At 45.2% G+C, this 24,922-nt stretch overlaps 1 protein-coding gene across 14 annotated transcripts in view; it reads right to left on the bottom strand.

Annotated features, from left to right (window-relative positions):
* BCAS1 (brain enriched myelin associated protein 1) overlaps positions 1-24,922 on the bottom strand; it is a 79,599-nt gene that overhangs the window by 5,796 nt on the left and 48,881 nt on the right. For 3 of the 14 annotated variants that reach the window (XM_053926381.2, XM_053926380.2, XM_053926385.2), the window contains 6 exons: positions 20,792-20,833; positions 16,497-16,556; positions 13,471-13,644; positions 7,359-7,424; positions 4,535-4,810; positions 996-1,066 (listed from right to left, as the gene is read on the bottom strand). In XM_053926381.2, coding sequence (XP_053782356.1) covers positions 996-1,066; positions 4,535-4,810; positions 7,359-7,424; positions 13,471-13,644; positions 16,497-16,556; positions 20,792-20,833 — 689 coding nt within the window. Of the gene's footprint in view, positions 1-354; positions 1,067-4,534; positions 4,811-7,358; positions 7,425-13,470; positions 13,645-16,496; positions 16,557-20,791; positions 20,834-24,922 lie in introns of those variants that run through there. The other 11 variants (XM_045194602.3, XM_053926386.2, XM_053926384.2 and 8 more) reach the window with 10 other exon arrangements.

The following is a 24,922-nucleotide window of genomic DNA, read 5'->3' as shown; positions in this document are numbered from 1 at the left end:
ATATGCTACGTTTGGAGTACATTTTAATAGACTCATGGTCCGATTTACTCCTCTGTACAAGTATTTAAAAAAAAAAACTCAGGTATTTGAATAATCTTCTGTAAATTTTTATTAACTGGGGTTATGGGGAGGGTTTTATCAGAGCACATCCTGAGAACATTAGGAAATTACAGACAGGCTTGAGATAAGTGTCAGACAGAACAGATGAAGCAAGCCCCCAGCCATCTGAGAAACATTAATAATGTAAGATCACAGGAGACCACATCTTTGTTAGGGACACTGGATTCGGGATTAAAATGGAGCCCTGGGCGCCCCCTTGTGTTGCAAAGTAAGCTTGCAACTTCATTTATTGTATTGGTTTTGTTTTGGAAGCTGCCATTCTTGGCCTTGTCACCGAGCCTCAAAAAAGCAATTGTTTTCCCAAATCGGTTCAAGCCCTCTCCAGGCAGTCTTGCCCCTCTCGTCAATAACTTTCAAGGACCCTATTTGAAAAACAACTCTTATTCATTCCGCATACATTCCATTCCAGGAAATTGTCAACCTCCCAATACACAGTCCACATCCTCCCTCCTTGAAATGGGACTTTACTTTTATAGTCTCTCCTCTTCAAGCTTAGCAGATGAGCCTGTGTTTTTACTACTAAGCTTAATTCCTTCCAGCAGCCATTTCTTTCCCGCAACTGACTTGCTCCTGCCATTTTCCATAACTTAACCAGAATGCATTCCTCCACCCTACCCCCAACTGTCAACTCTGCTGACCTGACTGGTGAACCTGCTACACCATCCTTGCAATTATTTACCAGGAAAGGTTGGACCAGAGACGTAAATAATACACCTCAATATACAACAGCTCAGGCTTGGTTTGTAGGCAGAATGTCATGTGATGGCCATCAGGTGGAAAAATATATACATGGAGTGGGTCTGGGGAGGACTTGGGCAGGGAGGAGGCATCTCGGTGGCAGGAGGACTTGGTGGGAACTGTGGCGATTTGTTTACTTGGATTTGCCAACTGGTCCAATGGATACAGGGTCTGTTTGTACTTGAGCATCCAACATCCGCTTTGGTCCCTGGAGAAAAATATAAAACAGTATTTCCTAATGAAGAGCTGTAATATCAATTAGCAACAACTGCCATTTATGTAGCACTTACTCTGCTCAATAAATACACCTTGCTCGCCAGTGGTGGGTAAGAGAACAGTCTCCCAGCAGACGCCCAAGCTCAGGGCCCCGTTATCACACTTCCTAGCTCTGTGCAGTCTCGGACAACTAACTCGAGCTTCGGTCAGTTTCTTCACCTTTCAAACGGGGGCGATACACCTCATCTGGGAGAGTTGTTTGGAGATAACGTGAGTTCGTACTTGTCATGCACTTAGAACAGCGATGGGAAGCCCCTCCACAAGACAGCTCAGAGCGGTCAGCCTCTCTAATCACTTCCTAAACGCACGGCCCTGCTTCATTCTCTTACAACACCTACCACGTGTGAAATGACCTGATTTGTCTACGGCTCTCTCCACCCAAACGGAAGCCCTGAGGATTGTCTGCTGTCCCCTCCCTGGTGCCCAGCCAGGGCCCAGCGCAGAGGAGCTATTAACTGAATGTGGTCGAATAAACGCGGTGAGTCAAGTACTATTATTACTGTTATTATTTAACCTTTTCCTGTCAATTTACAGACAGTAAAATTAACCCTTTTCTGTGCACAGTTCTGACCTTCGGCCAACACAGTCACGTAACCACCCCCAAAATCAAAATGTGGAGCAGCTCAATATCTCCCCAAAGCCCCTAGACCCCTTCGTACTCGGCCTCTGCCCCCAGCCCCAGCCCCTGGCCACTGCAGCCTGTTCTCCGTCCTAGACTTTTTCCTCTCTCAGGAAGCCATAGCAACGGAGTCACAGTGTGTAGCTCTGAGTCTAGCTCCTTTCTTGTCATGCAGTGGGTTTGCAGTTTATCCGCCCTGCTGCATGTAGCAGGGGTACGGTGTCTGTTTGCCCTGTTTTACAGTATAGTGAATACAGCACAGGGTGGTACAGTGTAACACGGGATAATATAGTAACGTAGTACACACTACATATAATATAGCAGGTAGTACACACAGTAACGTATATGTAGTAAAGTACTAATAGTATAGAGTAGTGTACTATATAGATACTGTACATTGTATAACAACGCAGCAATATTATTATATAAGTATGTTATACACATTATATACTGCATTATATTATAATACTGTATACAGCATTGTGTAATACAATGCAGTATAGCATAGTATAATATAGGGTAGTGCATATCGAATAGTATATATCTATATCTATCTATCTCTACATAATCCCGTATGGTGAATGTCGCACAGCATATAGGACATATATACTACAGTATAGTGCACCACAGTATGCCTTATGTAGCACATGGAACATATACAGGGTAGCACAGTATAGTATAGTATGTACAGGGGTGGGCAAAAGTAGGCTACAGTTGTCTGTATGGAGAGTAAGACCATAACTAATCAATAATACAAGAATACTGTTACACATACAACTGTAAACCTGCTTTTGCCCACCCCTGTATAGCACATACAATATACAGTATGGGTGGAGCAGTAGATTGTACTATGGGGAAGGATATATAATCTAGCATATGCACATACTGTCATGTAACACAATGCAGCAGAGTATACACAGCATAGGCTGGCACAGGGTCACATATAGTGTACTATATACGCATATGGAGCCCCTACTGTACACAGTAACACCGTGTTAGTCTCTGGGGATACAAAGATGACGAGGACAGCATGCCGTACTGAAAGGGGGGCCCTGGGGCTGTGAGCTCTGAACCTTTCTGGGACACAGCCCTCCCCACACTACTCACCGCCCAGGGCACTGGAGCTTGGCAGGTAACCAAGCATGAATGCACGGCTGGTTTGAGAATGACTGAGAAAGGATGACTAGGGTTCACACTCCGCAAGGAGCTAGAGCTGAGCATGGAGACAAGTATTTCAAGAACTCCCCCAACTGCTGGTGATCAGCCTTCATGCAGCCTCCCCCTCTGCTGGTCACTCTCCCTTTGTCATCGTTTCTGTGAAACTGGAGAAGGGCCTTGCACCTGAGGCTCTGGGGACTCAGCGGTAGGCTGGGGTCCACCTTCCCAAACAGTCTTCAGTTGTGACTGTGGACACTGTCTCACGTATGAGTTGGGCCCACTGCATACTCAAGGGCACAGAGACTAGAGAGTAATATGACGTCATCGATCATAAACTTGACTCTTGGGAACTGACATTCCTCACTTCCAGAAATAGGATTTCTGGAGGTGCAGCTCTGAAGCCCACACCTGGGCCGAAGGGACCATCGCCCGCACCGTCCTCTGCCTGCTGGATATTCGTGGGGCGGAATAATTATGAATGACCAGGTACGTTTAGGGCGGCGTGCTTCACCTAACTGCCCCGACTTTATGGCAGCATGAAGGGGGACCCCAGTGCGTTGGCCCCACGACGGGTGTCCGTGTCATCTCCTTGCCTTGCTCTCCTGGCTCAACCCACACTCCCCTGTGTCCTAGGTCTGATACCACTTGTTTCTCCTCCTCGTTTATGCTGGATCGCCTTATCTTCTGAGTGCGGACCCTTCAGACATTTCTCAGGTGCCAGGATTTACATCCTCCCAAATACAATGAAACGTTTCCTAGTGTCCTATTTCATTTCATCTATCCATCCATCCAACTCCTCCATCCATCTTCCCATCCATCCGTCCATCCGTCCATCCAACAAACACAGAGTGTCTACTGTGTTCTAGCCACAACACTGGGGAGGACAGCACGTCTGCCCGTGACGGGTAAGGTCACTACCCTCCCAAAGCCCCATCGATCGTCTGGGTGGGGGAGCAAAGAACCAAATAGACAGAAATAAAGAACGCAGAGGCTGATTAATTACTTAATGTCTGACCTGCACTCACCCCTGACTGGGCTTCCCTGGAGGGAAGGAACTACGTTTTAGTCACCGCTGTACACCCAGCCTGCAGGGTCGGGCCTAGAGCATCTTCCCTGGTTTAAATTCTTCAAGACTCCCCTTGGCCCCAGATAAACGTTGATGCCTCTCATCACCCCCTGACCTTGCGGACATCTCCTTGTCCTTGCTCTCTCTCTCCTAGACAGACTGACCTTCAGTGCTCTGCTGCCTCTCCAGCACACCTGGGCACCTGTCATCCCTCTGCCTGGAACACATTCTACCTTCAGAGGCTCCTCTCAAATCCAACTGCAGGCCACGTCCTCACCCTCAGGATCCCCTTACACACCTGCCTTCTACCTCCTAGCTCTTCCCAGACTCTGCACCCCTCCCCTATCAACCCTGCCCTGATTGCTGCCTCCAGGCAGCAATGCCTCTGTCCACCTTGCTCTCTGTACCTAGCGCAGTGCCTGGCACACAGCAAGTGCTCAATAAATATTGTTTGACAACCATCTGGCCAGCCCCTAGCCAATTGGTCCCCTCCCTGGAGGTGGGAATCACACTGCTGGCCCGAGAGCCCAGAAAGAAATGCTGAAAGATTCACCTACCAGGCCCTTGAAGAAGCCCCCGAGAGACTGCCTCCGCTTCTCGGGCCTCTTCTGGGGCTTGTCCCTGTTCTGCAGCGCGTTGGCCTCCGCCCTGGCGGCCTCCGCACACGCACACGCACACGGGGCCGGCTCTTTGGCTTCCTGCTTGCTGCTCCTCTGCTTGTTGGTCTCGGCCAGCATCTTCTTGTCCTTCGAGGAGCCCTCTTTGCCCTTCTGGCTCGCTCCGGCTGGCTCCGGCTCTGCTGGCACGACGGCCTTCTCCGAGGAGTCGGAGGTCTGCAGCAAGTGCAAACAAAATGCGTCTTAGGGGCTGCAAGAAACTCTCAACAGCGGGTGGATACACGTGTTAGAACAGAGGTGTTTAATGTGGGGTGGTGTGTCTACGTTTTCTTGAGTCCTGGGTGAAAGGAAGAAAAAAAATGCTCGAATACTTATTACCGTACAAGGTCACAGTAGGGGACATTAGTTATTCATCGAATCATTCGTTAATAATTTCATGCTTTCCCAGCAAGCATTCTTCCGCCTACTTCTGGTACTAGAACCCCCGTTTTCCTTGGGGACCACTCCTCTCTCTCATCTATTCCTTGAAATTTAGGAAAAGTGATTACTGTTGCCCTGGACAAGAACACGTGACTCAGGCCTGGCCAATCAGAACACTGCTGGTGATTGGGCTGCTGTGGTTGGTTCAGAATGGCTAACAGATGAAATACTGAGCTATTCTCAGAGCTTTTTCTAAAACAACCAAGAGAGAGTTCTGCTCCTTTTCTGTTGGGTTTAAAGATAAAAGCCTGGCGCTTCCAAAGGCACTGTCATTTCCTGGAAAAAATCTGCTCTATAAGCTAGCTAACACAGAGGAAAACTGAGAGATGAAGGGAGAGAGAGGGCCGGCATACTGATGGCATTGCACGTGCCCCTGGATCTGTCTGTTCCTGATGCCCACCATGCTTGCACCAGTTTTGAGAGGGTCTCTTCCTTTGCAACCACATGTAACTTTTCTTGAGGATAACTTTTCTTTATGTCTATCTTGATTTCTGGTGTGAATTTGTCCTTTTGCTTCATAAAACAGTGATAAAGAAGATTATTGTTTTATTTTTAGTTTTGAACTCACAGCTTTTTACGTCAAGGTGAAAAGTTTACAATCCTACTTGGTTCCTACAATTTGGAGGGATGGGGCTTTAAAACCCAAAATTTTAGAAAATGCTGGGCAAATTACAGATAATGAAAAAATCTATGAGGAAATAAAAGCCTTTTCCCCACATTTTACTTGAACTGAAATGCCTGTGGGGGCCAGACAGATAAAATAAAACCCTGACCGAGGCTAGGGATAAGAATAATCCCACGGAAACCTATTCCCTCAGTTGTGAAACCAACATAGGGCCAAGGAAATATTTCTCTAGTTCAAGCAATGCTGTCTTTGATGTTAGGGAGACAGGCTGCAGTAGCGGGGACTGTGGTGAACGGAATGTCACATGCCCTGTCTAAATAGTTGCTCGAACCCAGCTGGGAGATGCTGTGTGGGATTCCAGTCCAGTGTTGTCAGACCTGGTTTTTTCAATGAAAACTTCAAACTGAAATTTGTAAATGCAAAATGTATCCATTCTTAAATATTGACTTCTAACGTTTTCCAGCCCTGTTCATGGCAAACAACCACAGCACAAGTACCCCTGTGGGCCACGTTTGACCTACTGGATACATGCTTACAACCTCTCATTCATACAGTTATGTACTCTCCCCAGGTCCAGAAATCCTATGACAAAGTGGCAGTTGCATTGAGAAGGCAGCAACCAGAGAACTGTCACTCACACCCGTGGATTAAGCACACCCCTTAGACAGAAGTGAGAAGGCAGAGAAGGCTCTCTGCCCGAGGTCCTTGCAGGTTGCAGCCCCCTGCAGGGCAGAACTCCTCGCGGGAAGCATCAGACGGCCGTTGCATGGGAGAAGCTGTTCAAACTGTCCTGCAGCCACTTGTTGTGAATATTTCTGCTGGGTCCCAGCTGCCTAAGTTGTAGCAAGTGCCAAGATACAGATGTTCGAGTACAACGGTCTGCCCTGAGCAGATACTCACCTCCGAATGAGCCGGGGGCTCCCACCACGAGGCTCTTCAGTAGGGCCAGAAACCAGTGACCCTGTTCAAACAGCTCGCTAAGTGCTTTTGTTGCGTGGAAGATTTTAAGATGAGGTGAGTAGTTAGGAACTTAGCATCTGGAGTCAGAAGGACCTGGTGTCGCATCCTTGCTGGATGGCCTGGAATAAACTTCCATCTTTCAACTTCCTCATCGGTATGGGGGTAATAAAAGAACTCATATCTCAAGGCAATGGAAACACCTATGCGACATTGTGTCAGGCCCATGTGAAATGCCAAACATCAGGGGACCATCGTCCTGGTTGATCTGGGAGTGAGAGGGTACCGGGACACTGAACTTACAGGTTTAAAACCAGGAAAGTCCCGGGCACATGGGTTGCCCTGGTTTAATATCGCCAGAGGTGACTCTTCCAGAGAGACTGTGTGGGCCTGTGTGCCAGGTGTAGATTGGGACGCTCAGGAAATCCTTGTTGAATCGAGCCCCTCTGTGACGTTTTGGTCAGGACTTAAAGGACAAGAAGGAGTTTTCCAGGTGGAGAAGAGGGAGCTCTGTAATACGAAATAGCTGAGGAGCTCTGGCTCGTCCACACCTGTATCTGCAGAGCCCGAGTTAGTGCTGGGCAGCACTGGCAGCAACCCAGAGAGCTGGCGTGGCTGAGCACTGCGTTGGAAATGAGGCCAGAAAGAACCGAGAGCGTGCCAGCTAAACCCACCACCAAACCAAGTTCACAGGTCACTTACTTGGTAGCTGGAGTCTTTCCCATTTATTTCTTCTGAGTGGGTGGTCCCTCCATCCCCTTTCACTGACTAAAATAACAAACAGACAATGGCCTTTCAGCTATCATAGGCACAGCAAAACGAAGAACGCAAAGGAAGTTCTGATATGGGTGGCCGTAGTCATTCGTTGTTGGGGTTCTGATCAAGACGAATGGAAGACCGAGTGGAAGTGGGTTGTTTATGAGACAGACAATTTCCACGCGGTCTGCAGCCAGAGTCTCATTAAATTCAAGTGTGGGCCTCCCAAAATAACAACGACAAAAGTCTTAAACTCCGGGGTTAGGTAATCCTGGGATAAATAAATGGTGATGAAAATACTAATATGGGAACCAGGAGGTGTTTGACCTTATCGAATGAATGAATCAATGAACAAACAGGTGGTCAAAACATATAAGTGTCTAGTTGTAAGATACCGTAAATAAGTTACCAGGTGTCCGGTTATAAGGTAAATAAATACCAGGAATGGAAGGTACAGCGTGATGACTACAGTTACCACTGCTGTATGGGAATGTTGTGAAAAAGTCCTCAGAGTTCTCATTCCAAGAAGAAACATTCCCCCCCTTCCCCGCCCATTTCTTTTTATTGTATCTGTGTGAGGATGCATGTTAGCTAAACTTAGTGTGGTGATCACTTCGCAAGGTATGTAAGTGTAACCTTTATGCTGTACACCTGGGACTCTTACAGTGCTATATGTCAATTACATCTCAATAAAACTGGAAAAAATAAAAATAGATGAATCACTTAAACCATTGGTAGCCTTCCATTGGTGACATTTAGCGGCCCTTCCTTCCTTTTTTCCTTCCTGTTCTCCTTCCTTCCTTCCTTCCTCCTTCATTCATTCTCTCCTTCCTCCCTCCCTCCTTCGTTTTCTCTCTCTTTTCCTTCTTCCCTCTGGGCAGAGCTCTCTTTCAGAGACAGATTAGGCTCGTTCCTGCTGGGATCTGTATTAAAAGGATGATAACCACAGAAACTTATTTTTTCCAGCTGTCGGAAATAGCAGAGTTCCTGTTTAAAGAGATTAAAATTCTCTCAGAGACGCATCTTTGGAAGAAGAGTCTGGGGACCGTGAAGTAATTGCAGCAATTTTCCAATGTGATACTGAGCAACTTTCTGCATGGGGTTAATCTTGGTTCCCGAGCATCACAGGGGAAGCAGGTCGGTTCATCTGACCTGCGGCGTGCAGATGGGGCCAGGATGTGACATCCAGGCCTTGCATATTAATAACATCATTTTCTATTTCTTTTCTTGGGTCATGCATTCCTACAGCTTGATATGCTGAGGAATGTTTGAACCATCTCCAATACGTATACCTCTTGGATACTCAAAATTCTAGTGGAGATGTCTGGTGGTCAGTTCCCATTTTTCTTGGAAGGAACGAAAGTGTATTTTGATCTATGTGTCAACTCGACTGGGCCATGGGGTGCCCAGATATTCTGTTAAGTGTTATTTCGGGCATGTCTGTGAGATTGTTTCTGGATGAGATTAACATTTGAATTGGTAGACGGAGTAAAGCAGATTGTCCTCCTCAGTGTGGATGAGCCTTATCCAATTTGCTGAAGGCCTGAATAGAATTAAAGGCTGAATATGAAAAAAAGAAAGTGTATTTTGCTGGAGGTCTAATGCAACTGACGCTGAGATTCACAAGAAGAATTGGGATGCCATTTTAATTCAGCATGAGTACATCAGCAACAGCGTTTACTAGATCAGCCTCATTCCAGCAAATTCAGGGAACAGGACCTGCTCGAAATGTCCAGGATAAACAAAAGCTATGAGTCCAGATGTTGTGTTTTACTAAGACGCTCACTTGAGATGAAATCGGACAATTCAGACAAAATTACACAGCGGAGGTCAGTCTCATTCGAGTGACAGGGACCTTCGGAACACTGTGCCCAAGCTTCATGTCAGTCCTGTATTAGTTCCTCTCTTTCGCCTTGTCATTTCAAGTAAGTGTAACGTCAGGGAATTTCAGGTCAGCCCAAGACATAAAACACACGGCTAAGCGAGCCACCCAAATGGAGCTTCGGTTCTGTGTCCGTTTACTCTCAAAGGAAACCAGCCCCCAGGAGCACAGGAAGCAGAAATCACACAATTGAACACGGGGCGGTGGGGGGGGGATTTGGAATCAACAAAAACTTGAGTTTGGCTTTGCCAGTTAGCAGCTCTGTGACCTTGGGCAGATGACTTAGACCCGAGTCTCCTTGCCCCCATCCATGCAGCAGGGTAGGGGGGAGTGTTCGTTTTATGGGGTTTTCATGTTAATCAGTGAGTTGATACATGTACTGTGCTTATTAGCACACTGCCAGCCATGCCATTTGCATGCAATAAATAAGTGGTAGCTATTATTATTATTACTATTAATAACTGAGAAGGGCAGATTCCCCTTTAAGGGTAGAAAGGAGTGCAAGGCACTGGTGAGGACAGAAATCGCCCGAACAAGTGCTGCTTTCAGAAACCCTTCCTTAGAGAGCAGCTCAGTACTCATGGGTAATATTCAGGGGAGGATTTGAGATCTAGAACTTTGGCTAGAAGACTTCCGTTTTATAATTACCATTACAAACCACTGTCTTTGTTTACTTCCAGATGGTGTAAATTTCAACAGGATTTCTTGGACTTACTAGATTGAATGCAGTCAACAAAAAACCTCTGATTTCATGGCTGTCTCCTCATTTCAGCCTTTGCTTTGCTCCATATTGAAGCCCACCGTCTTTCTCACCTAGTAGAGTTTCTTACGCAACTCTGGTCTAAGCAGAACGGAGGAGGACTAAAGTGAACAACGTATGTGGCACAAGTTCGGAGGAGGCAAGTACCTTCCCAGTACAAGGTGCTATTAATGTCGACGAATGATAAGTCTGTCTCCAGATTCCCATCTACCGCTTTTATGAGTTCATCTGCCTACCTGCGTTGTGGGTACACGAATATAGTTCTCTACCCACTCTCTTGATAAAAATACACTAACGCTCCCACTATCCAATTTCTTGACGTACAGTTGCATTAATGCACAGAAGAATCTTTTTTTATTTAGGGCATGACAGATGTGAGGTAGCGCGTCCTTGCAATTATTTTGAAAATCTGTAGGAGCCTGTAGGGTTTTTGTGGCCCATTCTGTCTACCTGCGCTGGGTGTGACGAAAGGGCTCATGTGACTCTATTTTCTCTTCCCTGAAATAAAATTACTTGAAACAGCGATCTTCTTCCTCTTTTTACTTTTATGAGGTTAATTTCTGGAATGGAATAGTTCTCTTTCGAAATGAACAGGGCAATGCATTTATTAAAAATAAACACTCAGCCAAGAGTCACTTGGTCACGGGATTGTAAACACACTATGTGGGGGAAAGCTGGGGGAGGCAAAGACTGGAAGGTAGAAAATCAATGACCAGAGGAATGGAGGCCAGATTGCAGAGCAAGGGAGATGCATTCACAACTGAGTTTTCTCTTCTATTAAATCAATGATTTAAAAAAGAACTATATTTGTAACAATACCTAAAATCAGTTGAAACATTCCCTTATTTTGCTAAATAAATTAGTAGCCCATAGTGATGGACTAGACCCTGTCTCTACTTTCAAGCCCTTAAGCCAGTTATTTCCTCCTTCCTGCATAAATGCAAAGACTTTAGATTAGTTTGGAGGCCATGAAATGTAGCCTGAACGTCTTTCCTCAAAGTAATTGCTGGAGCTGACTTCCAGGCGTCTACAGTAGGGGGATATGAGCACAGAGGCATGAAAGTGGGGGTACAAGGGTGCTCCTGCAGGTGAGTGCAGCAGCCGAGGTCTCGTGTGGAAGACACACGGCGTGTGCTCACTGAGTATGGTGGCGAATTACACTTAAATGTCTGTTTTCTGCGTTAGGCTTTATTCTCCATGAGGACAAGAAACCAGGTCTGTTTATGCTCACTGCTGTATCACTAGTGCCTGGAATAAGGTGGGTGCTCAATAGTTATTTGTCAAACGGAATGAATGAAATACAACAAGTTGGAAACAGACCAATTGACCATGAATAGAGAGAATGGGTAATCCGAGTACCATAAATCCAGACAATGTGATTCGATGAAGTTGTTACAAAGAATGAGGTGGCTCTGTAGCAGGGGTTGCAAACTCAAATAACCACAGGGATAGGGCCAGGCACATAAATGAGTGAGCTGGGCCCGGTGTGACAATAGGGAGTAGTGGGGATTGTGGTACACTGGAAAACCCAACTCTTCCATGGATTTGAATTAACCACAATAGTGATATAATGCTGTAGTGAAAACAAAACAAATGCATGGCGTGGATCATTAGGATATCTGGAATTTTCGGGGAAATCCCAACAGTCATGGGAACTTTGGTGTTTACACATTGAAAGGAACCATGTTCTAGCTCTCAGGTATCACCCTTGTATTGGGCAATAGGAACAATGGACACTGGGAGACCTGACACGAAGAATCCACTGAAGTCTGCTTCGGAAAAGATGTGTCCTCTTCTCCCTCTCTCCCGAGCCTATGGAAGTCAGTTCCCAAGGCCTTCGGTTTCCAGTTGTGTTTCCCTAACAGTTCAGAGTTACCCAGTTTCTACTAGAAAATATCACCAGACAACACCTAATGGATGCTCTGGAGGGTGACTTTAAGTGATGTGGGGCCTCTTTAGAATGTAAGGGTTTGTTTTGAATGGATGGTTTACATGTCTTTCACGATTTATTTGGAGTCTCCTGTATTTTCCTCTTTTACATGAAAAGTATCGTGTTGGTTATTTGGAAGAGAAAGTCATTCTGTTTTTATATCTCTCAACTCTACTCAAAAACGGGATAGCTGCATGGCATTCAGTGCTATGAGGAGCTATTTGGGGATCCCATTTGTAATGCAGATGGGTTTCCAGATTCAGGCCCAGTGTCGTTTTCTTTCCTGACATTGTGCAAATGTTGGCTTAAAAAAATATCTCAAATCCCGATCCCCATTTCCAGTGCCAAACTGCAGAGTAAATGGCCAGGAATACAGATGGGGCTCCAGGCCCACTCCTTACCCTACGCGTCTTACTCCATGGGAGCCCAGCAACGAGAGAAAAGGATGCCTGTCAACGATATCTCATGGAGTTATTTCTAATTTGCCTCAACTCCCACTGGCCAGGGTGGTGTTTTGTGTTGTTTTCTGGACTAGGAAGAATTCCTTAACAGGTTGGGCCTGTGCAATCAGAGTTGCTCTCTCAAAGGATTACATTCCTAAATACTCCGGAAAACAAAGGCCCACTATAATGAAATTCTTGTTTTTCATTAAAAGAGAATTAAACCAATGGCCTTTTATATGCATTTTTGGGAAGGCCGCATGACCCGGAACGTGCCGATCTCATCATAACATGTTTTTGGGCTTCGTCTTCTGACTGATTCGGGTTTTATTCACTGTATTATTTAAGTTCTTGGATCTTTAGATAATTAATATGCATGACTCTTCAGAGATACCATAAGATGTCTTCCCACATTCTTTCCATTCTAGATAAACTAAAACCATGGCAAATTCATCCACCAAGTTATAATACTCATTATTAGAAAGCTACGTCCTCCTTTTCTTATTTCAATGATCTACAAGTCAGCTCTGCCCCAGTCGGCGGTATTCTCACATCACCTTCAGAGGTTTTCCAGCATCAAAATGCAACCTCGATTATTCACTACTTAATCCTTTAAAAATGCCTATGTGCTTTTGGTCACTAAATGTATTTTCAAAGGAAACTTCATGTCATTGCCAGAATAAGAAAAACAGTATTATTTGCCATAAGCAGGGGGACCCTTTAAAAAGAAAGAGAATGAAAAGTAAGCAACAATTTTAACTCCTAGGTGCACACAGTTGTCTGCCCACACTCAGGACGTGAGGCCAGCCCCTTCTTTGTTAAAAAAGGAGTTAGCCGAGGTTAGTGAAAGGTTATGACATATTAGAAATGAACTGAGATTTTCTGTATGATTGAATGCGAAGTGTAACAGGGAATTTTCTCACGGCACAATCCATGTGCATCTATACCATCTATAATGATATCTCACACACGCGTGACGTGGGGTTTTACTCTCTGAAGCTGAGCCAGCCTTTTCAGTCTTTTTGTGGTGGAAGCAAGGGGCTTACCATTTGTCTGAGAAACGTCATCAGGGAGGTTCTCGGTGGTCTGCGTTCTTCTCTTCTGAGTTTCACTTCCGTGGGTTCAGGGCTGGCCTCTCCCTCTTCGTTGAGATCCACCGTTTGTAGGGCTGAGTCTACTTCCTCGGACTTTATAGCCTCTACTGGTGAGTCACACACCACCTGGATCATTTTGCCAGGTAATAAGACAGTGAAAAAAAAAACCATTCCCCCCAACCCTGTTTTATGAAGTCCTAGTTGGCCCTTTGTCCACCTGGTAGCAACAGGTTGGAATCTATGACCATTTCCACGGAGGCACATCCTCATCTTCAAGAAGCAGAGCTCATGATGTGTGAGGGGCTCTCTCAGCCAGTGTCTGAACAGCTGCCAAATAGACTGACTTGGAGGCAAGCCCCCTGCCCCACGAAGGTACAAGGCTTAGACAGGAAGTCCCTTTGGGGACTGCCCCTCGGAGCATGCTCAAAACCCCTTCCATCTAAAAGGCCCACCCCTATGGTCTGCCATAAAGGTAAATTACACCTGGCCTGCGTACAGATCGGGGTAATCATTCCCTTAAGGGTCCAGCTTTAGAGATGGTAACCATGACAACTTCCTCCATATCTTAGGTCCCTGCAACTGTGAGAGACTGTCCTCCATGCAGAAAGGATAATGAGAAAGCCACGCCATGAATAGACTCCTTGTTAACTCATTTCCCACCGCACCCCAGACCAGTCATTTGCCTTTGTTGCTTGACTGAAGTTCCTGCTTTCAGAAGAGAAATGAACTTGGCATGAAAACTCTGGCTAAGTTGCTTATGGCCCCCAGCGAAGTGTCCAGTGAGCTCAGTGTCCCTTGAACGTCAATGGCGGGAAAGGGGGCAGCCATGGGACATAGCCCGAGGTCTGATTCACCTGCACTCTCATCCCGACACGGACTCTTTCACATGGCCTCACTTCTGGGCCAGGTTCTGCAATTGCTTCAGCCCCTGCAACGGGATAGCCTTAACGGGCCTGGAGAGGGTTTCACAATTTTTTGTTTGTTTGTTTGTTTCCTCTGGCAGGGATTGGCAAATCACTGCCAAAGCCATCCCTGAATCTGTTTGGGGATGGCCTCCAAGCTAAGAATGGATTTTACATTTTTAAAGGGTTATAACACATTTTTAAAAGATGAAAGACAGCCACCAGAGATTGTATGTGGCTTGCTAAAATATTGACTATCTGGCCCTTGACATATTGATTTGCTATTCCCTGCCTCAGAGTTTTTCCTGGTGCCAGACCCCAGCTTCCTCAGACCCTTGTCCTTGCTGCCAGGGAGTAGGGGAAGGGGACTGACTTCTCTCCAAAAGCACAGTATGCTTGTGGAGAAACCGCCTTCTTGTCCTTTAATTCAGAATACACCATTGCTTTGAAAATGACCCAAATGATCCCATTGAGAAGGACCCTTCCTCTCTGCATTGTCAACGGAAGCAGGAAGGTGCCTGCCCATCAACAAATCAGCTTTCAGGGCCACCCTGAAATAAGGCCATGAAGTCACAGCTGTCTTTCCCCACCTTTTGTTTCATAAAATACTGACACAACTTCTAGCATTTTCGCTTTGCAGACAAAGATCTAGGTTGGGGGTGTGACAAGCTTGAAAGTCCCCAGGAGCCAAGAAGGTGATCTCAGCCTGGACTGACCAGACAGAAGACAAAAGGGAGCGGTGGGGACTCTACCAAGCAAATGACAAGTCACTGCACCTAAAGGTGTCCAAAGAATCACAGCACTGGACCAGCCCAATGAGACGTGTTGGTGAGGAGGGCTCGCTGCGGGGTCTGTGGCCCGGTTCTGGCTTTAGGTGCAGACCTCAGGCTCATGCTGGAGCCAAATGAGAGCCTGGGGCTGGCAGTCAGATGTGAACGTGGACTTGCCCATGTAGGCCTGGTTTAATTCAACTGCATTTCTGAAAAATAAGCTTCAGCCGTAAGGGTCCCGGAGGTGAGGCTGAAATGCAGGCAGCTGACGTAGTGATTAGGAGCGTAGCTTCTAGCACCAGCCTGCCTGGGTTTAAATCTGGACTCTGTCCCCCACAGGGGCTTTGAGTAATCCAAGGTCCCCATTCAGCATGGCTATGCTTGTATTTTCTCATTTTTCAATGGGAACAACATATACATCAGAAAGTTGTTTTCAGAATCAAATCAGGCAATGCATGTAAAGTTCCCAGAACACTGCCTGGTACACAGGAAGCTCTTAGTTAATGCTACTGCTTGTTACTTGGGCTGTTATGAGAGGTATTCCACTCCATGGGCGTGGATTATCTGGAATCGCCCAACACACATATGCACTATTTAGAGATGATACTAATAACTACCTGTTATTGTGACTGATACTGTACAAGGTAGTTCTATTATACAACCTCAGTAAATAGTTTCAGAGATAAGAGCAGATAATATTATCTCTGTCTGAAGATAAAGAATCTGAATGGTTGAATGACCGGCCAAAGTCACACCTCGGGTAAGCAGCAATTTCAATGTGGATGAAGTTGTCTACCAGTAACTGAATATCTAATAGTGACTTGATCAATAATGACATGGAACAAAGTGTTTCAAAGTTGGAAGTTCTGGGATTGGTTTAGTGGCTCCATACATTCTCAAGAACTTGGGTTCTTTCTATCCTTTGGCTCTGCCATCCTTGGCATGCTGGATTTTTATCCCTTTATTTGCTACCTAATGGGTATAAAGTAGCTGCTGCAGGTCCAGGCATCACATCCTTCACCCAATTGTCCTAAGAAGGAAGGAAGATCACAGCCAAAGATTTGTTCCAAATGAACTTCTGTGCTTTAATCCCCTACCCCAGGGTATATTTCATTGGCCAAAAGTAGGTCATATTTTTACTCCTCAGCTAATTACTGGTAAAGAATATGGAATTATTGGCTTAGACTAATCACAATCAAATATTGGGGGCATGGGTAGTAGTTGCCAGCCTTGCCTAAGATCAAAGAAAGAAAGGTAGAGAAATGAGAAAGGGTCCTTGGGTAAATACGAACAGAATCTGACTTACTCTCTCTGGTTCAGAATTATTCTGTCTTTGAGGCGGCACATTCTGTTTGTGTGTGAAGGCCTGGAGGGAAAATTACAAAATAAAATGACCCAATTGTATGGCAATACCTTCTAAATCAACCTTATCAGATTGCCAGTGGTCTGGGTGCTTGGTCTTTCTTAAGGTTGACAGGTGTCAACTCATCATCCTAGACCAGAGTCCATTCCTTAAAATAAAAAGGACTCCCAAGAAGTGGGCTTTCAGCAGCCAAGGAAAACCCAGTGGGGAAACCCAGAAGGATCTGAGCTAAATTAGGAGCTTATTTACATGAGAGACATAAGAATTTCATTTTTATTTGGCTAGTTTTTCAATTTCCTTCCAGGCCATGGCTTTGGAAAAAGTTGTTCCTTATTTAGAACAAATGATGGCATCTGCATGTTTTAATGGACATAATTAAAATCAGATCTGTACTCTAATTTAGAATTAAATCCCTTTTCCTTAATGCCAATAGGGAATATTAGACGTTGCACAATGATACACATTTTGGTAAAATATATTTTCACTTTTTGCCTCAAATATTATTCCATACTTACTCTTAAAATGCATTTGATTTGCACAGTTTTTACTAGAGCTGTGGGTTTTGGAAACTGACTTATAGCCAGATCAATTTCCTCCACTTAAATTTCACATACAACATAATAATATTGGTAGTAAAAGTTTGTATTTTAGAATCTGTTTTAGATTCTTTCTGATTTGGTTCATAACACAATTATTTGATTACAAAGACCTTGTAGAGATTTTATTTTTCTACCCAGTGGCGATTCTCCCTCATTCTATTCACAGCACCTAGTTTGGTTTTGGGGAAAACAACCCTCCCTAACTTGAAGACTGTGTATTTTGAATGAAGTCAGTTGAGCAAGTCTAAGCCAATCAGCATAGCCTAGCTCTTCGACCACATGGGTTCAGGGGTGGCAGCATGTGACAAAATGCATTATTTTCCTGATTATTCACTGCCTCTTCCTGTAAAGGAATTAACTAGCTGTGCTCACTGCCGTGTGACTTGCTTTGGCAAATGGAACATGAGTAGACAAGATGGAAACCATGACCGAATGGAAGTTTTTGGAGCCGTTTCAAGTTTCACTCAAGGCTCTATTTTCTCTCTGCCATTACAACTGTAAGTCCTTGTCAAAGGGGCTGCTCTTTCCATCTACATCGCAGTAGGAAAAGGCCATGAGGATCCCCCCAGCCAAATTACTGCTGACATGCAGCATGCGTGAGGGAAAAAAAGCATCTTTGCTGTCGAAAGCCAGTGAAACTTGGGGCTTGCTTGTTACTGCAGCATAACCTAGCAAAAGCTGACTAATAGAGCATGGGAACCCATTTGAACAGATGTCAGGGAACAAACTGAGGACAGAGAGGGCTGCTACTCGATGAATCTCTCCTTTACTCTGCACTGGGTGATACGATGTTGGAAACCTGAAACGATAGCCAGCCCAGGAAGGCTGGGCCTAGGGAGAGCCCTGAGTGAAGATTTATTTGAAATGAATTCTACTTCCTACTGATGACAGCCAATAAATACCACTTTCGTTTTTAATCCAGGTTGAGGGTTTTTTTTTTTTTTTCCACTTGGAACGGAGAGGTTCCTTACTAAGAGGGACAAACAACAGAAATACGTGTTTCCTTACTCTAGTAGGTCATTCGGAAGAAAAGATGTTTTTCCCCTTAGTTAAAACATTAACTAACAGCCTACAACGGAAAGATTCAAAACTTCTGTGGTCAGGTAGGTAGATTTTACTTCTGATAGGACCAGAAGTTCATCCTAGGAAAGTGCTGAACTTCCATGGACGTCAACAGCCTCATTTTTCTTTTCATGAAAAACTTTAGGGAATGTTGGAATCGCTCTCTGTCCTTTGCTTCCCACTGCATGATAGACTGGTCCAGAAACTCGTGGTAGAGAAATTGAACAGAATAAACTCAACCACATTGTATCCAACGTAAGTCACCCGTTAAGGAACTTTCACAATATAGTTCAGAACACCTGACTGCCAAGTTCGGAAGGTTTAGAGTCGTACACACTGTTTGGACTAATGCTGTCTCTTTTGTTTGGGAGGAAGAAATTGGTACACACTCCCCCCTCCCCATGGGCACTGGGTCAGCTGTGAGATGTATAATTTCGGGAGGAAACATAATTATTGACTATGGGGAACACTTATTCATAATGTTGTAACTGAAGAAGACTGCAGGGCCAGCACACCTCCTCCGCAAAGGGCTCTGTCACGATTGCCGAACTCGACAGGTTTGGCACGTACCCAGCCATAGACTCTACACAAGGCAATGGGCGTGGCTGGACTCTAATAAAACTTTACTCATAAACACTGACATTTGAATTTTGTCTAATTTTCAAGTGTCACGAGATATTATTCTTCATTTGATTTTTGCAACTGTTCAAAAATGTAAAACCATTCTTAGCTCACGAACCGTATACCACAGGTGATGGGTCGCAGCTGGTCCAGGAGCTGCAGTTTGCCGACCCCAAATTACGGAGTTCTTTCTTCCTGTGCTTCAGCACTGAAGTACGGGCATTACATGCATTTATTCACTTAATTTTCACTAGAATCTAAGGGGTGGGTAAAATCATTATGGCCATTGAAGAGATGAATAAGCCGAGGCCCAAGAGGTGGCATGGCCTAGGGATGATGGGGCCAAGATTGCAACGTTTCGGCTTCATTCCTTCCAACTAATAGGCTGTTAGAAGATGAAATGTTGAAGCTTAAAAATAGAAACACTATTTCTGGGGCTAAGCAATTTAAAGCAATTTTTATAATGCTTCTGTATTTTGTTGAGAAAATATTTTGCTTTCTTTCACTTCTCTAGCAGCTTTTGTGTTTATCTTGGGTATCAATAATTCAACTCATGCTTCTATTCCTGCCTTAAACGTCACACCAGAAATCTGCCCATTAGAGATTAGCACTGCATCCCAGAGACCTGGGAGACCGGCAGCTACCAACTGCAAACATCCAAAGGAAGTTTCTCTGTGAAAAACCTCAGGACCACAAAGCTAATGGGTGCTCCAGTTTAAGCCACAGTTTTTAATGTGAAGTTTGTGGGAGGAAGACTCATGGAACTCCTCCTTGCAGGCAAACAGAATGCTGACTCTCTAGGTATAGCAGGAAATTGATGAGAACCTTGTGGAATTATGAGAGATGTGAGTTTTGCTTAACTATGAAGCTTGGAGGGAGGGAGGGAGAGAGAGAAGCAAAGGAATGCCAAAGAAGGAAGGAAGAAAGAGAGGGAGGGATGGAGGGATGGAGGGAAGGGGGAGGGGGAAGAGATGGCAAAACAACAACAATGAAGCAGATTTCAAAGATCATCTTAACAAGAATTATAACAAAGACATTCTAATTTCCATTCCCCATCGCAGACAATATTTCAGGAACATACTTAGATTTTCAACATCTGTTCGGTTCTAGCAACTGAGTGAAAACAAAAACACAAGCCCTATCCATGGCAAGTAAACAAGAAACACCTAGAAAGTGTGGGATATATTTTGCTTTGGCATAACAATAGGGATCAGTTTCTGTTTTGAGGGCCTGCGGATCCACTTATCCCCACTCATAAAATATCCCCAAGACTTCCACTTCTTTCAGAGCAGAGAGCTGCTGTTTGGGTCTGAAACACACGGGGCCAATTTATTCACTCTCTGGCAGATGTTCTGAAAAGATACATTCTCGCGGCGTCTCATTTGGAGCCACCTCCTTCAGACCTGAGTGCACTGGCTGAAAGCTTTGGCCATGGCCCTAGAAGATAAAGGCCCAATAGACAGGGAAGCTTAACCTCCGTCTCTCAGGTGTAGACTCGCAGACCAACAGTCTCAGTGTGTGTTGCAGCAAGGCGCTCTCGTGCCTGGGGCAGCTACCTGTCCTGGGTACCCCCCACAGTTAGTAGAGAATCTGCATTGTTGTGCCCGCACAGGTGGAAGAAGCAATCAGAGGGGAATGAGGCAGAGGGTGCAGCATCCTTGCCCCTGAAGGAAGTATAAGGATGTTCCTATGTTTAGTAGACTCTTTCAGCCCCTGAAGGACAACAGATTACAAAAGTGTGTGTGCCGATTTTGCATTTAGTCTGCACTGACTCAATGGGCATTACGAACACCCATCCGCAGTCGTGCCCTAGGGGTCCCCGGTCCCTTGAAAGGGTGAAAGAGTCTACAGCAGATGGATAACCCCGAGAGCATGCAAGAGCACAGGACTCCGGGCTGAGATGCAGCGTGCAGAGGATGAGAATGGAATGAGTCTGCCATCGAATGTGTCACTTACATGCTCCTCTGCACCTGTGGGGATTGAATCCTCTTTAATTGACTACAGGGAAGACAAAAACAAAAGCAAGAGTCAGAATGTTACAGACATCAGGGCAAACAGCCCCCTGGCGCAATTGCTGGGCGTTGCTGATGTGTGCCTGTTCCTAAAAGAACCTGAAGGAAGGAGGCTTACACACGTGTAAACTATGTAGTAAGATCATATATGTTATGTATGTTTGGATGCTACCGCGGGAAAATAAACATCCAGATGCAGCCAGGATACAGATGGAGCGAGGGAAGGGGCCGCGACAGAAAACACAGACCACGGTCCGGGCTGTAAGTAACATGTTTATCTGGACATTTTCCAGTAGCTGATGGAAAGAGGGAACTATGGGCGATCACACAATGTGTGGGAACTGCTAGGTAAAAACACATGAGCTGCTCAGGAAAATTCTGGTAGCAGGACCACAGACATTCGTCCCATGGTCCTCGGGAAGCAAGTGGGCACTAATAAGCAGGGTCCTCCGCCTTCGGCTGACCATAGCACAGTCCAGCATAGAAGCTGCTTCTTACATCAGCCCTCAGTCGGGGCCAAGTTCACCACGTCAAGGCTCCATCAGTGAAAACACGTCTATGGAGGGGTAGTGGGCTGGGGTCCAACACATCCAAGTTCAAACACGGTTACTCTCTGTCCTGCCCCACAGAGGAGAGGGATTATCCCAATTCTCTCGAAAGCCAATGCCGCGATCATTTTAACAGTAACAAGCTCCAGCCCCGGAACTCATCTCTGCATCTATCCTGTAGCCATTCTTAAACTTTTTTTTGGGGTGGTGCTGTTTACAGACCGTTTTGAGATTCATTTGATGGGTCTGGACTGTCTTCCCAGACAATAAACATGAGCAAAATATTTTGCAAATTATTTCAGGGTGTTCAGAGACTCTCTTGTATCTCATCTCTTAGATTCTAGGTTAAGAACTCTTCCCTATATCTATTTAGTTCCAAGTCCTGCTTTTGTCTTTACCTTCAAAACAGCCAATGGGAGGGAAGAAGGGAACTGACATTTACATATACATCTTTACATGTGGTGCTTTGCATGCATTTTCTCACTTCATGTAGATCCAAATGATAAGTACGGTGATTCTCATTTACTCAGCAAGAAATGGAGGCACAGAGAGGTGAAGTCCCTAGTCCAAGGCGGTGCCACTAAAAAGTGGTGGAAATGGTTCCAAGGACCAAGTTTTACTTCTGCCATAATGACTTCCAGGATCAGAAACACATTTTCTTTTTTTGGTGGTGGGGGGAGGGACACGTGTGACTGTGTGAGCTTCTTTCTCCATTACCAGATTTGCTTTCTTTCTAGATGAGGTCTTTACTGTGGATCATTTATTTCCATTGATCTTATTCTCATACTGAAGCTTACTTGGCCACAAACACCTTGAAAAGGAGGTGGGTTTTCTGGAAGCTTCTGATTGTCAAGAAATCCCAGAACATCCGGAAGTGTAGCTTTCTTGGAATTAGACCCATTCTCCTGGAGGCCAGTTGCATGCTATTTAATATTATGACCAGGTAAAGAATGAGACAATATTTGGAAAGGCAGGCCTCCTCAAACTTGACCTGCAAACGTTTCAAGGGTCCATATACTGTCTACTTTAGGCTGAGAAGGTCCTCCCACCACTTCAGAAGAGCAGTTTTTAGGTTTCCACACTTCCTTCCTGTCCCAGTTGGTTGTAATGGGACTTGAGTGAGTCTTCAGTTTCCTGTGTCTGGAAAGTTCCTGGCCATCGACTGCTCACCGCATTCCAGATGACACTGGGGACCTGGGGTAGGTGACGGTGAGAAGGAGAAGGAGCTGCTTCTGGACACTGATGTTCCCGTGATCTTCATGGTTGCAGACTTCCAGATCTCTCTGATGTTTCAAAAACTGGCATTATACATATTGTCTGTGCCAAGAGAACTCGCTATTTCATATTTTGAAATTATTCTCTGCAGCAAAACATTCCTTATTTGGGGACTTAGTCCAATTGAGCATTTCTCAAGCTTTGACAGTTTTCACAATTTTCACAATTTTCACGATGTTTTACCTGCCCATGTACCACTTGTATTTACTTGATACTTTTCTTTAAATTGACTACTTTTTAATTTACATGAATATATTTTAAAAGAAAAACTCATTCTAGTGAATGTAATATCAACATCCTTGCCGTAAGTAGAAGTAGGCATGAAACAGCTCCAGTGACTACAACAAAAACGCTCATTAATTCTAATTATTATAAAGTCTTTGTTAAAAAGGGAGATTGGCAAGCGTTAGCCCAGTGAGAGGTGCCTGTTAACATCAAGAAGAGACTTGCTTCTGAATGTCGCCAGAGGGACTGGAGATGAACAGAAAAGGAGATGATCTCACACTAGGCGACTGATTGCATTTTGGGACGGGGTCCAAGAACCACGCAGACTCATTTTGCACTTTTTGGTACGTTGCACACTGACCTCTGTGTGTCGTCTTTATGTCGGCAGCGGCTGACATATCCAGTTAGAATAAGGACTCAAACATGGACAACGAGAGGCCAGGTTCCTGTTCTCCTTTAGTGCCTGGCACACGTTCACAGAGAATCTGCTCAGAACCCAAGTCTGGAGCTTTTTGGACTATGGGTTAGTGACTGGAAATATTAGAATTTTCTAGTGCTTCTCTCTCTTTTTCAAAATTTTTTCAAGAATGACTTAATAACTAAAACTTAATTTAAGGAAGAGAAAACCAAACCTCCCTTCCATTTCCCACGAGAACGTAAACCGCAAGAGGTCAGCAGTCTGCCCGCTGCCGTCTGTTCGATGCCGATCACTTTACACAAAGTGTTTAGCAGAGAAAATGATTAGAAATACCATCGCATGAGTGAATCTTCCCCATTTTACTTCTAGAGAGAGTTATTCTTTCTGAAGGTAAGATGCGATTTCGTTTTATGCTGTAGTTTTAGTTTCTCTGAACAACATTATTTTTATAAGCTACTAAAGAAATAAAGCCAGATAACTGTTGAAAAAAGAGTGAAACTGCAGTAAATAGAATTCCCTTATTAGGGAGATAAATGTCAAGTAGCTCTGCCTTTTATCTGCAACCGGAAAAACTTAAATTTCAAAGACAAGCCACATACCCCTGGTAGATCCCAAAGGTAAGAGAGATAAAGACCTGGAGGCTTAGTAGCCTGGACACCTGCCAAACTGGCTGGTACGGAGAGATAAGGAAGTGGACCTGGTGGGCGTCTCAGCCTCCTTAGCACACACAAGACGGTCGCCCGGGAACAGCAGCTCACCATGTTCACTGGGCACAGAGGTGTTATCTCATTTACCTCTTGCTTCATTTCCAGGAGGTAGGTGCTGTTAGGATTCGCATTTTACACCTTGGGAAACTGAGGCTCATCCCAGTGGACTGGGACTGAAAGTCAGATCTAACAGCAAACTTTTAACCCTGACATAAGGGTTCCTCAAACATCTGCCCCTCGCCGACCGCCTGTGTGGTGTTTGCCATGTAGTACATGCCATCTGCGGCAGCCATGGGAGTGTGGCACTCAGATTCCCCTGTAGGGACAGCCTAGGGCTGTCAGGCCTTCATGATCCAGGAGAGCACAGTGATGCTGAGGTCGGTGCTCCCCCTGGCTGCTCCCAGTCTAGGCCCGGGCCATTTCTGCCCAACGCGGGACTCCAGGAATAGGCTGTCTGCTCTGGGCCTCCCTCCGGCTCACCCCACACTTGGGCTGCGGAGCCTTCTCTCTCTTTCTTCCCTCGCTCCCATCACAGGTCACAGCTGACAGGTGACAGGTCACAGGTGTCTGACTGGCCCTGTGGAGGGCAGGCTCTCTCTACCTCCTCCTGCCCTTCCCCTTTGTCCTTCACACTCATTTCTTCCAGCGAATCTCTGCGTATCAATTCCATCTTGGTGTCAGCTTTTGCAGGACCCCAATTTACCGTTACTTACTTAACATCAGTACCATTATTTATGTAACACTTTCCTTTTAGTTGGGTTACTTTTTAAACAGACAGTCTCCCCCTGAATAAAATATATGTCGAATCAAGCTTAATGTGCCAGTTCTATTTTGCCTAGTACACTTTAAATTTAAATACATTTACACCGAAACAAAACTGTTTGAATATGGGTCACCTAACT

This window comes from Desmodus rotundus, chromosome 6 (genome assembly GCF_022682495.2).
Source record: "Desmodus rotundus isolate HL8 chromosome 6, HLdesRot8A.1, whole genome shotgun sequence".
NCBI classification, from domain to species: domain Eukaryota; kingdom Metazoa; phylum Chordata; class Mammalia; order Chiroptera; family Phyllostomidae; genus Desmodus; species Desmodus rotundus.
Note: the sequence above shows the minus strand (reverse complement) of the source record. Positions and strands in the feature narration are given on the sequence as shown.